The 13,614-nt window shown below is 48.7% G+C and overlaps 1 protein-coding gene and 1 pseudogene across 1 annotated transcript; one reads left to right on the forward strand and one right to left on the reverse strand.

Moving 5' to 3' along the window:
- Positions 1-5,019: 5,019 nt before the first annotated feature.
- On the reverse strand, positions 5,020-9,658 carry LOC123145610 (uncharacterized; annotated as a pseudogene).
- An 849-nt stretch (positions 9,659-10,507) lies between these two features.
- LOC123141851 (2-oxoglutarate-dependent dioxygenase 11) lies at positions 10,508-12,471 on the forward strand. Its single transcript, XM_044560916.1, has 4 exons — positions 10,508-10,891; positions 10,958-11,223; positions 11,579-11,906; positions 12,022-12,471. Exons 1-4 carry the CDS (start codon positions 10,688-10,690, stop codon positions 12,217-12,219), a joined length of 996 nt encoding a protein of 331 aa, XP_044416851.1. The 5' UTR covers positions 10,508-10,687; the 3' UTR covers positions 12,220-12,471.
- The last annotated feature ends 1,143 nt before the right edge of the window (positions 12,472-13,614 follow it).

The raw sequence follows: 13,614 nt of genomic DNA on the forward strand, positions 1-13,614 counted from the left end.
CACCTCACCATGGCTTTGCATTGCTCGCGAACAGGCCGGCAAGAGCGGCGAGGACCATGAGATGCTCTTCGTCCTGTGCGTCGGCATCGGCTTCCTCCTCCAGCAACGCCGCGAACGCCTCCTCGTCATCCGAGCCCATCGCCGAGTAGACAAATCACCGAACACCTGGCGGGCGTGGTAGGCGCGCAGCCGCCAGTAACCCCACCCTACGTGCCCGGAGCGCCGGAAAGCTCGCCCGGGAGCGGGTGGAGGATGCTGCGGCGAACAACCCTCTCTTTTCCGGCGGAAGAATGTCCTTTCTAGCAGCGGCGGGTAGGTAGGTGGCGCCGGGATCGGCACAGCGGCGGAAGACGTGCTGGGGGGGGGGGGGAGGGGAGGTGGCCAATCTGGACGTGCAAGATGCTTTTTCGCCTGACAGTGATGACCCGGGTGCGGGTTTTCCTCCGCCGGAGCCCCCAAGCGCCCCCCAGTGAGCTGGGTTCTGTGTGGGATCGCCGGACCAAAATATGGGCCGAGCCGGTGGATTTCGGCGTCCTGAGGGCACGGCTGTGAGTTTTTTCGGCGCCGGCGCGAAAAAACTCGCCCTGAGGGCCTGTTGGGGGCGCGAATGGAGATGCTCTAACACTAGAGCATTTTCAATAAAAAAAAGTTTTAAAACTGCTTGACTTTTTAAGCACATTTTCAGTGGTGGTGCACCCAGACCCAGGTTTCATTGGGTATTTTAGCCACGAAAAGAAACCCTTTTCTAAAATGGCCACGATCTGACGACCTCGGTGGCTCGTCTCAACCACTTTTCAGATCATTGAGACCGAATCTGCTGGAGCTGCGGCAGAACCAACCAACGTGTCGAATGCGCACGGCGTACGTGTCGTAGGCGGTGAGACGGTGCCCGTAATTGCAAGCACGAGCCGCGCACTGCCTCGGCCCGTAGGAGTACATGATTAAAGATGTGGTGACCAGTGGACAGTGGTGTCTGTTGGCTCAGTTTACTCCACCGTCCTGGCACTCACTCGGCTGCATGTCGTGCCGGATGGTGCCATGGCCCGGCCACTCGACCACGTGGTTTTTGATCGCTTCAATGCAGCGTGCCGGCTCAGAGAGTTGGACGACCAGGTAGACAAGGCGGGCCGTCGCGTTCTCGCCATGTACTCCATTCCGAGATGCATGTCTCACCGGGCGAACGCACTGAGTCGCACACACGCGAGAGATGGTTCGTCCGGATCCGGTCAATTTCTTTTCAGATGCGTAGCAATATGATCCAATTAAAGTGCGGCGTTCATAGCAACCGATCACAATAAAAGAAGACGGATGTTCATAGCTTTTACATGCATCCGAGCACATAAGTTTAAGTTCGGCCGTGAAAAAAAAGAGGTTATTTTGCCCTGCCAGACCGGCTGTCCGAGCCTTCTCGCTCACTCTGTCGTCGGCTCCTCTTCACCATCCTCCTCTTTCTCAGCCGTCAAGTGCGCCAGCATATTGACACAAACTGTACGCACAATCATTGCCACATCGTCATCCAACTCGTTCATCCTCATGATCAACATCTTAGTATCTTCTAAAGCGGATGCGATCTCAACCCTCCTCTATTCGAGCTTGGTCTTCTCTCTTCGAGGTTTAGCTTCTTCTCGATCGCCGCCATCAAGATGTTAAAGCTCTCGGACATATTTTCCTCCTTCACATCGGCACGTCGTCCCTTCTTTTTTGCCAAGATGCCCTCAAACCTCTCTGTCATCTTGGCAGCCGCCCCTTCTCGCTTCTCCTTCTCCTTCTCCCACTTATTTCTCTGGAACGCCATTCTAAACTTTTTGGGCGGCGCTTTTGTGGCTCGGTTGGATCATCCGCTTCTTCCTCGTTGCCGATGCCGGTGGTCTTGTTGAAGTTGACAATGGATAGTTGTTGTCGGGCTCGTGGGACTAGGGGTACCCAGACCCGTCTGCCTGCGGCCTAGGACGCAGCGCATACCCAAGGGCCCAGCGGCCGGTCTGCTACCGGACTTCGCGAGCAAGGCCCTCGCGAGGCACTCGTCAGCGAGTGTCTCCAAGAGCCTCACGAGGTCCTCTCGCGGGGCCATCTCCCAAGGCTGCCTCCCGAGGCCCCTCACGGAGGCGACAAGTCAAGAGCCGCCAAGCCCTTCACGCGACGCGGAGCCCTCATGTGGGTGACGCGCCGGGCGGCACACAGTGCCAGAGGCCGCGCCAGCGGGCGCAGACAGGAAGGCTTTCCTCTTTTGTGCTAAGGGAGCAAGGCCAACTCGTTAGTTCCCAAAGCAATCTCCAAAGGCTTCCTGGTCGGTGCAAGAAGACCAAGGCAAGGACGCGCCAGGGCAGAGGTCATCCCCGAGCCCACTGACGCGTCACAATAGGAGGCTTTTGCAGGCGAAGACCATCTTTAGTCAGGATATGCTGCGCTCCTGTCCACCTTCGAAATGGCCGTTGTGGCAATCCTTCTCGCCAAGTATTTTCGGGGGAAGAGGACTGGAGGCGCGATATAAGAAGGGGGCAACCTGCTGCCATAGAAGGAGGCCGGTCCGGACTACTAGCTAGAGACACCATTGTACCCTCTCATCCTAGAGCAATCCAGACAAGCAGGAGTAGGGTTTTACACCGCAAGGTGGCCCGTACCTGGGTAACTGCTGTGTTCTTAGTTCTTCCGTGGTTTGTGCCTGCCGCAGTGTTGCCGTGAGGTCGTGAGGGTAGAGCAGAGCCGTAGGAACTCGCGCCCCCCAGTGTTTGAACTTCTTGGGTCCCCAGAGCCCCGATTCCGATATTTTGGCGCGCCAGGTAGGCGTGTGCCGCTGTTCCTCCGCTCAAAGCTGCTTGTCCGCTCCATGGCCGATGCTCGCCACCAGCTCGCTGGGAGCCGAGCGCCCGACCGCGCCCACGAAGCCCTCTCGGGCAGCGCAGGCTGTCGTGCTTTCACTCGCGAGCTCCGCCGGGTGGACTAGCCCGTGAGGTTCAGGCCGGAGCTGCCGCCCCGTGCTACGACGGTGCACACGGCCCCGTAGAGTTCTTGCGGCTCTATGCACAAAGCGTCCTGGCGGCGGGTCGCAATGACAAGGCCATGGCGAACTACTTCCCCATGGCCCACCAGGGCGTCCCGCGCTCTTGGCTCATGGGCCTCCCCGAGGCTTCGATCTCCTCCTGGGACGAGCTTCGTGGCCAGTTCGCCGCGCGCTTCGCCCCGCTCGGGGGGGGGGGGGCGAAGGTCTCCAGGGGCCCCACGCGGTGGCGTGCATCCTTGGTGGAGCCCAAGCCCACGCCGCCGGTCGCCACCTCAAGCCGTTCTCCCGTGGAGCGAACGCCGCTCTCCGGGACGTGAAGCCGCGCCGCCACCCGGCTGGGCACGTCGCAACATCACCTTCGACGCCAGGGATCACCCCAAATCCACAGCTGCCGCGCTGCCCATGTTGTGCACCCCCACCATTAGCAACGTCGCGGTCGCCAAGACCCTCATTGATGGGGCTGCCGGCCTCAACGTCATCTCCATCGCGACCTTTGAGACACTTCAGGTGCCCTACGACCAGCTGATGCCGACTAGGCCCTTCTCCCGGGTGACGGGTGGGTCCACTGTACCCCTAGGGCGGGTGCGCCTCCCTGTCACTTTCGGCACCCGCGACAACTACCGCACCGAGCTCATCCACTTCACCGTAGCCCACGTTGGCCTGCCGTACAACGCCATCCTTGGCTACCCGGCGCTGGCCAAGTTCATGGCGACAACCCACCCCAGCTACAATGTCGTCAAGATGCCCGGTTGTAGCGGCATCATCACCATCACATGCGACAAGAAGGACGCATTTTGCTCCCTCAGGCGCGCGTATAGGACCCCAACGACCGCGAGTTCGGCCGCCGAAGGCGGGGCCACGTCCCCTGAGGCTGCGCCGACAAGGAAGAAGCAATTGTTCTCCCAAGACCGCGCCGAGATGAAGAAGGTGACGGTTGATGGTAGCGACTCAGGCCCTACCTTCACCATCGGCGCCGGTCTACCCCCGGTACAGGAAGGAGCACTCGTCAACTTCTTCCGGGCGAACGCGGACGTGTTCGCATGGGCGGCGTCCGACTTGTCCGGGGTCCCGAGGGAGGTAATCGAGCACCACTTGGCGGTGTGCCCCAATGCGCGCCCCATCAAACAAAAAGCGCGGCGCCAAGCACCAGAGAAGCAAAAGTTCATCGTCGAGGAGGTACACAAGCTGCAAGAAGCTGGAGTCATCCAGAATGGCTAGCTAACCTGGTTGTCGTCCCGAAGCAAGGCGGAAAGAAGCTGCGAGTCTGTGACACTGTCAAGTGCCGCTGCGCATTGCCTTGTTTCAGTGAAGCAGCCCGTGGTCGGTACCAAGCATGTCTAGCAATGTTTACCTGAATGAACCAATATTCCTGTTCGTTTATCTGCAGCAGAAGCATACTCTACCTAGCAAAACACAGCGTCTCGCTCTAGAGAGGGGATGGGTCAAGAAAGAACTCTCACATGCCGTTGGTATAAGCACGGCCCTGTTTCCTAACTTGCAACTGGAAACTTTTAGACGCACGCGAAGCAGAGTCGGCGGCGCCGGTGTTGGCGTCAAGGCTTCTGTCCTTTGTTCTTTCCTGTATCCCCACACCAGTTAGCTTTTGTTTGTTTGAAAATCAGGCCGGCCCCACATTCATTACGATATGCTCCCTCCGTATCATAATATAGAAGCGTTTTTTACACTGGTGACACTAGTGTAGTGTCAAAAATGCTCTTATATTATGGGACTGAGGGAGTAGAAGCCAAATCAAGCACCACAGGATCGCTGTTCAACCAGCACAAAACTAAAAGCAAAACAGAACGCGCTCTAGACTCCAGTCCCGTGAACACACCGGGGCAAGACAACCAACAAAAACAGCTTACACATCCAACACAACAGTGCTCGCACTAGCAGGAAACCTGCTGCATGGAGCTCGCTATCGAAACTCCAGCTATAGAGCAAAAACCTGCTACCACCAGAGACTACAGAAAAGTTCAGCATATATGGTAAAAAGAGACTACATCAAGAATGAGCATATATGGTAAAAATAATCCCAACAGGAGATCTCACCACATGAATGTCAAAAGTAACTTTGTTTCTTATACAGTCCAAACACCCCAGCATGTAGCAGCAATCCCCGACATATAAAACTTATGCCCACCAGGAAGAAAAGCATAAAACCAGGTCCGCCTTTGCCAAATGTTATTACGGCTACATTCTGCCCCAACGACCTTACCAAAAGTTCCCCACACAGCTCTAGCCATATGACATTCAAAAAATACATGTCTTGCATTCTACTGCTCGGAGTAGAAAGAACATCCGGAATTCCCCAAGCACTTAGGTTTTTCAAATTGTCTCTAGTAAGAATAGCATCTCTGAAAAGTTGCCACATAAAAATCTTGATTTTCAGATAAATGGGAGCTTTCCAGATCCACTTATTATCAGCACCAGCAATATCTTTTCCTAACCAATGATAAAGTAGAGACCAGACATACTATCAGGGGAAGGATTAAAACTAACACTCTACACTTCTGCAACAATCTCATTCCATTGAATGAGCAAATCATCTACCAGTCTCCTACCAAAAGGCTTTGTTGTTGTTGTTGTTGCTGTTGTTGTTAATTTTTCCAAATTCCAAAGATTAGAGGAGATAGGAAAAAGATTACTAGGAGCATGTCCAAAAAGGGTTTTATAATAAGAAGTAGCATGTTGCAGTAAAGCATCAGTCCCTTCTATAACCCCATCATCCCCATTGAATGAATGGATCAGATTTTTCCTTTTCCTCCCATTAGATACTCTACGAAAATAAGCTGTGCTGTTGTCCCCCTGAATATAGAAGGGACTGATGCAGTAAAGCATCAGTACTTTTCATAGAGACTGAGTGAATCAGAATTTTCCTGTTCCTCCCATTAGATACTCCCATGTTGCAATAAAGCATCAGTCCCTTTCACTAGTCATCTTAAACCGATGAAGCTCCTCATCAGCATATAAACCGTGGAGGTCAGCTTGGATTGCCACTTTTTTTAGGTACTGTTCAGTGGTCAAAGGAGTCAGCTCCTCTAAGCTCTTCAAAACCAAAAGGTCAGTTTGGAGATCATGTCTCTTCTCCTATTATGACCAAAAAGATTGGACCCCCACCCTTTACAATATTTCTTAAATCTCTTAAATTTGATATTCAAAACATCAATAACATCATCACTACTAACTGGCTTTTCCAAAATGCTCTTGACAGCAGGGAGAAACTGGTCATTCTTAAGCCAAGCAATAGCAAATCTGAATTCCCTATTGCCAGGGGAGGCTTAGCAGAAATACCTCAATCAAAAAATGTTGTCATCAGATAATTCCCTAACCAACTTCCTAACGGAAACTTGGGGAAATAAGTCCTCCCAAGAAGAGGACATCAAAACTCTGTCAAGTTTTCCCAAAGTTGGATTGTCATGATTATTGGTCCAAGTAAAAACCCCTCCACTCATGAAACTCTCTCAAAGGTCAAGAGTGTGGATAATAATAGAATTAAAAACATCAGTGCTGTGACCCATGGGAGTATTAGTATTCTTTTCCTCACAATGCCTAAGAACATTAAAATCTCCACCCACCACATAAAGAACAGTGATCTTATTGCAAAAGAAAGCAGGCTCAGAAAGAAATTCAGTCTTATGCTCTTCATGAGCAGAGCCATATACTACCAGCAGAGACAATTCGATGTTCATTTTTAATGAAACAAGTTCATTTAAATAGCATTTCTCTTTGACCACACCCAAAATGTTAAATGCATCATATTTAACCCCACAAAAGATGCCACCAGATTAACCATGAGAAGGTAACCAGTCCCAAGAGAATAAACTACCAGGTCAATCTTTCTCAAAAAAGCAGGAGAAAAATTAGTTTTCATAGTCTCCTGAAAACCCAAAAATTAGAGTGGATGATAATACTACTAGAAAGGTATCATGTCATACCCTTCTTCCCAATACGGAATACCCCTACAATTCCAAAAGGCAACCTATCATTTATATCTATCAGGTAATTGTCATCAACGACCAGTCCTGCTAGGGGGCAGAGCATAACTGGAATTAGCTTATGTAAGATGTCTATTTTTCATTTTAGTAGCCATCCAGGTGTGAGTTCTGAGTATTTACAACATGTAATCGAGTGCCAGAAATTTCATAATACATTATCAAGGTCATTTGCAGCTTTACATAAGCGTTTGGTCAGCAACCACATCTATGAAGTATCCGTTGATCTAACTGTCCCTTGAACTTTTTCTCAGATTTTAGTTATCACTACTTACACCATGATACTACTAAGATCAATAGTAGGATTGCACCTCCATGTACTGAAAACAATACAAGGCTGGTTTCCAATCATAAGAAGATTTCTTATTCTGAACATTGGATAGATTAAACAATATATTATTGTCTCTACGCAACAACATGACCACAATGATGTCTCACTTCTGAAAAAATACAAGTTGAGTGACATCACAACATGTTTTTTTTTCATTTAGAAGTTTGCACCAACCCATACTCTTATCCATTTAGTTCATATATTTTTGTAACTTTTTTTATTTTATATTGGTGTGAATGTCACTTGTTCAACGATTAAGACGTGCAACTTACTAGTCATGTTAAATATTTGTCTTATATATATGAAATAGAAATGATTGCATCGATAAGTATAACTTCTAGTGATCCTTTGGAACAATGTCCTGCATCAGAATTCAGAGGTTTATAAAATAACTAATAGAATCACTAAACAATATTCTTGCTACAATTGTGCAGTGAACAAATTACCTCGAATTAAATAGAAAACTGAACGAAACAAGAGAGGATCAACCGAAAACCAATCGAGCAGGCGGGCTGGAGAAAGAAACCCCATCCATAATCTCCTTCCGCATAGTGTCCTTCTCCTCGTCGGTCCATGAGTGCTGCTCCGTTACCATCTCCCAGTCCCAGTGCCCCTTCTCCTGAGCATGCCCATTCTTGAACAAGGCTACACGGCGTAAGGCCGTCGATGCTCCAATGACAAACCTGACAAGGTAAATCTGCCTCTTTGTTCCCTCAAAACCAGACACCACAAACTGTTTCAAGTGATGCCGCCGAAGCTTGGTCGGCTGCCAGGATATTAAATCTCCGGGCTTCTCCTTGCAAGGAGCAATGTGGATGTGAAGGATCTCGAGGGATGGCGCCATCTCGAGGAGGAGACGGGGCCACGAGACATCCCAGGAGGAAGGCACATCGGCGACAAGCAGCTTCCTCAGCTTGGGCAACAAGGACGATGAGCTAGATGCCAGCATGATCCATCGTCTAGGTCCCGTGAACCGGATGACCAGGTTGGTTATGTCCGAAGTGCATCCAAGAAACGAGCCAAGCTCACACTGATGCCCAATGTATTCACTCCGACGTCCTAGCGGTCTAAGAATGGTACCAATCCTAGCAGTGTGTTTGCATTGCCTGAGGCAGGGAAATGAAGCGGACTCAAAGTGTAGCATGGTGTCCATGGAGGCTAGGCTCTCGAGACTGGGAAGGGTCCTCATCCGCACATGTCGGAACCTGCACTTGTCAAGGACGAGCTCCCTGATCTGCGAGCTGGGGGCGTCCACCAACAGGTCCGTGTCCCAGGGGCAGCCGCAGGACCTGAGGTGTAGCATCTGCAGCTGCGGGCACAAGGTGAAGACGCCCTCGAAGGCTGCCGTTGGAGTCGATTTCTGAATGCCTTGCAGGACGAGCATAGTGAGCTCGCTGAACTCGTGCAGAGGCGGGAGCGTGCAGCCTCCAAGCTTGAGGCTTCGCAAGGACGAAGCGCGAGGCTCCCTGGCAGAGGCCGTAGCTGGGGAAGGTGTGGACGGATTGCTGGAAGTAGATGGGTCTGGCAACAGCTTCGAGGTCCCTGACCCCCCAATGGTCGATGCACTTGGCGATTAGCCTGTTCATGCAGCCGGTGTTGTGAGTGATGAAGAACTCGAGCCTCAGCCTGCTCAAGCTCCGGCTAGCTCCTCGAGCGCCATCCTCATCCAAGAAGCTCTCGACGGAGCTGGTCAATGCGCGCATGGCGCGGCGCTCATACCTCATAATGTTTGGCATAAAGGCGAACTTTTTAAACAGACGATGAGATCCATTCCTGTTCGTGTCGTGGTGAAGAAACACCAGGCCATGGTAGCGCGGTGGGAGCATGTTGCTGACCCGGAAATCGAGGGCCGGGAGCTCGCGCTGGAGGCGGCCCCAGCGCCTGGACAGCAGGCCGGTGCCGAGCGCCGTGCGGGTGTCGAGACGGCGCAGGACGAGGAGCAGGAGGTCGTCGGGGAGGGCGCTCATCCGGTCGTCGCCGCGGGCCGGCCGCGGCCGCGGCGCAGGGATCGATCCGTCCTGATCCTGGCCATCAGCAAGCTGCCTCCACCGGCGCCTGCGCGACGAATCGAAAAGCGAGTAGATGTCGCTCCCTCGCGGCCGCGATTAAATAGAGCCATCGGCATCGACAGCGATATCTCTTCGGATCCGGAATCAATGGTGGCAACGGAGGAACTCTACCCGACTCCGAATGAGAGACGTGAACCGCCGGCGAGTAGGAGGTTGGGACATTGGGGGGAGGAGCGCCGCCGGCGAGTAGGATGGAGTTGCAATCGAAACTGCTCTACGTACGATTCTTTTTTATCGGACACTGGTACGACTAGACAGAAGATGCTATGGCCCACAAACTGATAATCTATGATTTGTCTCTAATAGTAGAGTGTTGGACGAAAATTCATCGTACCTATAGCAAGGTTCAGTTGCAATAGGGGGGGAATGGTCGAATGGATATATTATTTTTTTCGCATGCATTGGTTGCCCGAAAGGCCGGCATTGCATTCCGAATTTGCGACTCTTTCTCGCCACAATTTTTAACACTATCGGCTAAGAAGGCCGACAGCAACAACAATGAGCGTCCACAATGTGCCAGAAAAACGAGCAATTTGTCACGAGTTGCTCTGAAGAAACAAGCAACAGTGCCCCTTTTGAAACAAATACTATACTCTAGCTGTTATACAATGCATATCAGTTGTTTTGTTATACAGTGTATGATCTACGAATGAAACAAACATACCCCTGTTTTGTCCAAGACCCTGAGGACTGCTTCCAGCTGAGCACATGCTCCTCGCAACTCGTGTTGTTCTCGTCGAAGATAAGATAGATAATCTCAGTCTCAGGGATATAACTGGACTGAATACAAACGCTTTACTGTGTTTTTCAAGAGTTTTGTATACAAACGCTTTTCATTGAGGCTCCTGAAGGATGTGGATGGCGCAATGAAACTGAATGGGCAAGTCTTAGCTTAGTCGCAACCCGACTGGACTGGAACTCTGGAAGATGATATGAGTTGTGACTGACAAATCAAAGAAGAGTGGCATGGAGTGAGTGAGTGCGTCATGCATGATCTCACAAAATGTAGGAAGGCACCTTCCTTTTTTTACCTCAACTCCAGTAAGCAAGCAGGCAGCAGTAGTAACCGGACACGTAGTACTCCACCCAACAAGAGAGCACAGCTCCTATCTTCAACTTAAGTGAGCACTAGTAACCCAACACGTTGGTACCCAAGATTAGAATTATGTACTGCCGTCTCCCCTCCTCTCTCCTTCTTCCTCTCCAAGTTTAGCTCCTCTTACATATAGACCTCCGTCCGTCGGCATACCACGGCAAGGTTGTTACAGTGACCAAGAACAGGGCTCCCTCAATGGTGCGGACGACGGTGCAGGATCTGGCGGCGGCCGTCGAGGAGCCGCCACGGCAGTACGTGGTGCACGAGCGAGACCGAGACCACCTGCTGGCCGCTGACGAGATGCCGGATCCCATCCCTCTCATCGACCTTGGCCGGCTCATGGCCGCCGACGAGGCCCACAAGCTCCGGGAGGCCCTACAGACCTGGGGCCTCTTCCTGGTCAGTACCTTAGTTTCTACTAGTACTAGCTAAAACTATTCGACTTCTGCTGAGATTTTCATCCAGGTCACCAACCATGGAATCGAGGAGTCTCTTATGGATGCCATGATGAGCGCGTCGAGGGACTTCTTCCGGCAGCCGCCTGAAGAAAAGAACAAATGCAGCAACTTGATAGATGACGGCGAGCACTTGGAGATGGAAGGCTATGGAAATGACAAAGTGGTAACCCCCCAGGATCAGGGCCTCAGCTGGAACGACCGGTTGCATTTGAGGGTGGAGCCACAAGATGAGAGGAATTTTGCCAAGTGGCCCACTCACCCGGAATCTTTCAGGTTAATCACCTACTCCCTTACCTTCATTCAGTGTTGTTTCACATTTCTAATACTCCTAAGTTCCAACATGAAAGGTGTACTTTTGTGAGCTTCCCTTGATGATATGGTATTTTTGTTGCTTGCGATGTACTCCCTCCGTCCCAAAATGTAAGATCATTTTTGACACTATCATTTTGGGACAGAGGGAGTAGTGGTTTTGTGAACTTTATTGATTAATTGCTTTCTCTAAAAGATATTTAGATCTTTTTGAAGGATAAAAAAAGAATATTCAGAGCGAATCCATAGAAACTGAATAAAGAAATCAAAATCTTTGATTGACTATAAACTATTAATTCTAGAGTCTTCCTGTGTACAGGGATGTGCTACTTGAGTACGCATCAAGAACCAAGAGAATAAGAGACCTTATCTTGCGATCAATAGCCAAGATCCTGGACCTGGATGAGGATTACTTCGTCAACAAAATATCAAACACGGCTCGTGGGTTTGCTAGGTTCAACTACTACCCTCCATGTTCGAGACCTGAACTAGTTTTGGGCATGAGGCCTCACTCTGATGTTGGTCTCCTTACAATCCTTTTTGTTGACCATGATGTCGGTGGCTTGCAAGTTCAGAGAGATGGGAAATGGTACAATGTCCCAGTCAAGCCTTATACATTGGTGATTAACTTAGCTGATTGCATGGAGGTATGAAGCCAAGCACTTGCTCTCTTGAATAATCCACAATCATAAGTGCACATATATCCTATTTTCTGAATCCTAATGCTTCGCTCACTTGTATACAAATATTTGACGCAATCAGATAATGTGCAACGGAATCTTCATGAGTCCAGTTCATAGGGTGGTGACGAATGCCAAGAAGGAGAGACTTTCATTGGGTGTGTTTTATGTTGTGGATGGTGAAACGGTGCTGGAGCCAGCGCCTGGTTTGCTGGATGACAAGCGACCACCAAGATATGGGAAATTCAAGGCCAAGGATTTCGGTTTTTCGTTCGACTGAACATTTTCGTCAAGGGAAGAGATTCATCGAGACCCTGAAAATATAAGTTCAACGTATTAACTAGTTTATTTATGGGGGCTTGTAGTAGTGATTACCTATATATGGAGAATAATTAAAGAGATGGTTTCTCTTCCGTGAGTGGGTTTTCTACCTATAATATAATAATGCCCTTTCTTAGTAGTGATCAGTTGAAGATTGAGTGATATACATTATATATTTTCCAAACAAATAAATATACAACAGTTGTTATAACAATATTCTATATCTAAATTCCCAGTCAAAAAATATATTCCATATCTAAATAGCTAGCCCCCACTAACTATTTATCTCAACATGCAAGCATGCCACATCATCACACAACATGCATGAGAAAAGATCCACCATCACTACCATTTGTCTCTCAACATGCAAGCATGTCATTTTATCATGAAACATGCATGAAAAAAGACTCATCTCAACATGCAAACATACATGAGAATTTTCATTCTATTAAGTTACTTATATTTAATAAATATTTTACAACTACTCCCTTCGTTCTTAAAAGAGTGTACTTCCAACTTTGTTGGAAAGTCAAACTTTTTTATGTTTGACCGAATTTATACAATAATATATCAACAATTATGCCATCAAATTAGTAGCACTAGATTCATGATAAAATATATTTTTGTCATATACCTATTTGGTTTCACAAGCATTGATATATTTTTGCACAAACTCGCTAGGCCTCACTAACTATTTCTCTCAACATGCAAGCATGCCACATCATCACACAACATGCATGGGAAAAGGCCCACCTTCACTACCATTTGTCTCTCAACATGCAAGCATGTCACTTTATCATGAAACATACATGAAAAAAGACTCATCTCAACATGCAAACATACATGAGAATTTTCGTTCTATTAAGTTACTTATATTTAATAAATATTTTACAACTACTCCCTCCGTCTTTAAAAGAGTGTACTTCCAACTTTGTTGAAAAGTCAATTTTTTTTATGTTTGACCAAATTTATACAATAATATATCAACAATTATGCCATCAAATTAGTACCACTAGATTCATTATAAAATATATTTTCTTCATATACCTATTTGGTTTCACAAGCATTGATATATTTTTGCACAAACTCAGTCAAACTTTGAGATAGTTTGACCCTCCAACAAAGTTGGAAGTACACTTTTTCAAGGACGGAGGGAGTATATAGTAATCAAACATAATAAATTATAGTATGTATTTTCAGTTTTAGTTTTTTATATTATTACTTCAAATATTCATGTTTCATAATCACATAGAAATATGTTACAAAATATTCCGTAACAACGTGCGAGGTATCATCAAGTATGATGTACCATGTACCCCTCCGCTATACAACGACTGCTATACATGGGAGCATC

The sequence above is a fragment of the Triticum aestivum genome, chromosome 6D, assembly GCF_018294505.1.
Source record: "Triticum aestivum cultivar Chinese Spring chromosome 6D, IWGSC CS RefSeq v2.1, whole genome shotgun sequence".
Taxonomy (NCBI): Eukaryota; Viridiplantae; Streptophyta; class Magnoliopsida; order Poales; family Poaceae; genus Triticum; species Triticum aestivum.

Excerpts from the sequence above, each read along its gene's own strand:
- LOC123141851 (XM_044560916.1), top strand. The coding sequence starts at position 10,688 with ATGGTGCGGACGACGGTGCAGGATCTGGCGGCGGCCGTCGAGGAGCCG. Across the intron at positions 11,224-11,578 it reads ACTCACCCGGAATCTTTCAG|GGATGTGCTACTTGAGTACG; the intron begins GTTAATCACCTA and ends TCCTGTGTACAG. Across the intron at positions 11,907-12,021 it reads ACTTAGCTGATTGCATGGAG|ATAATGTGCAACGGAATCTT; the intron begins GTATGAAGCCAA and ends TGACGCAATCAG.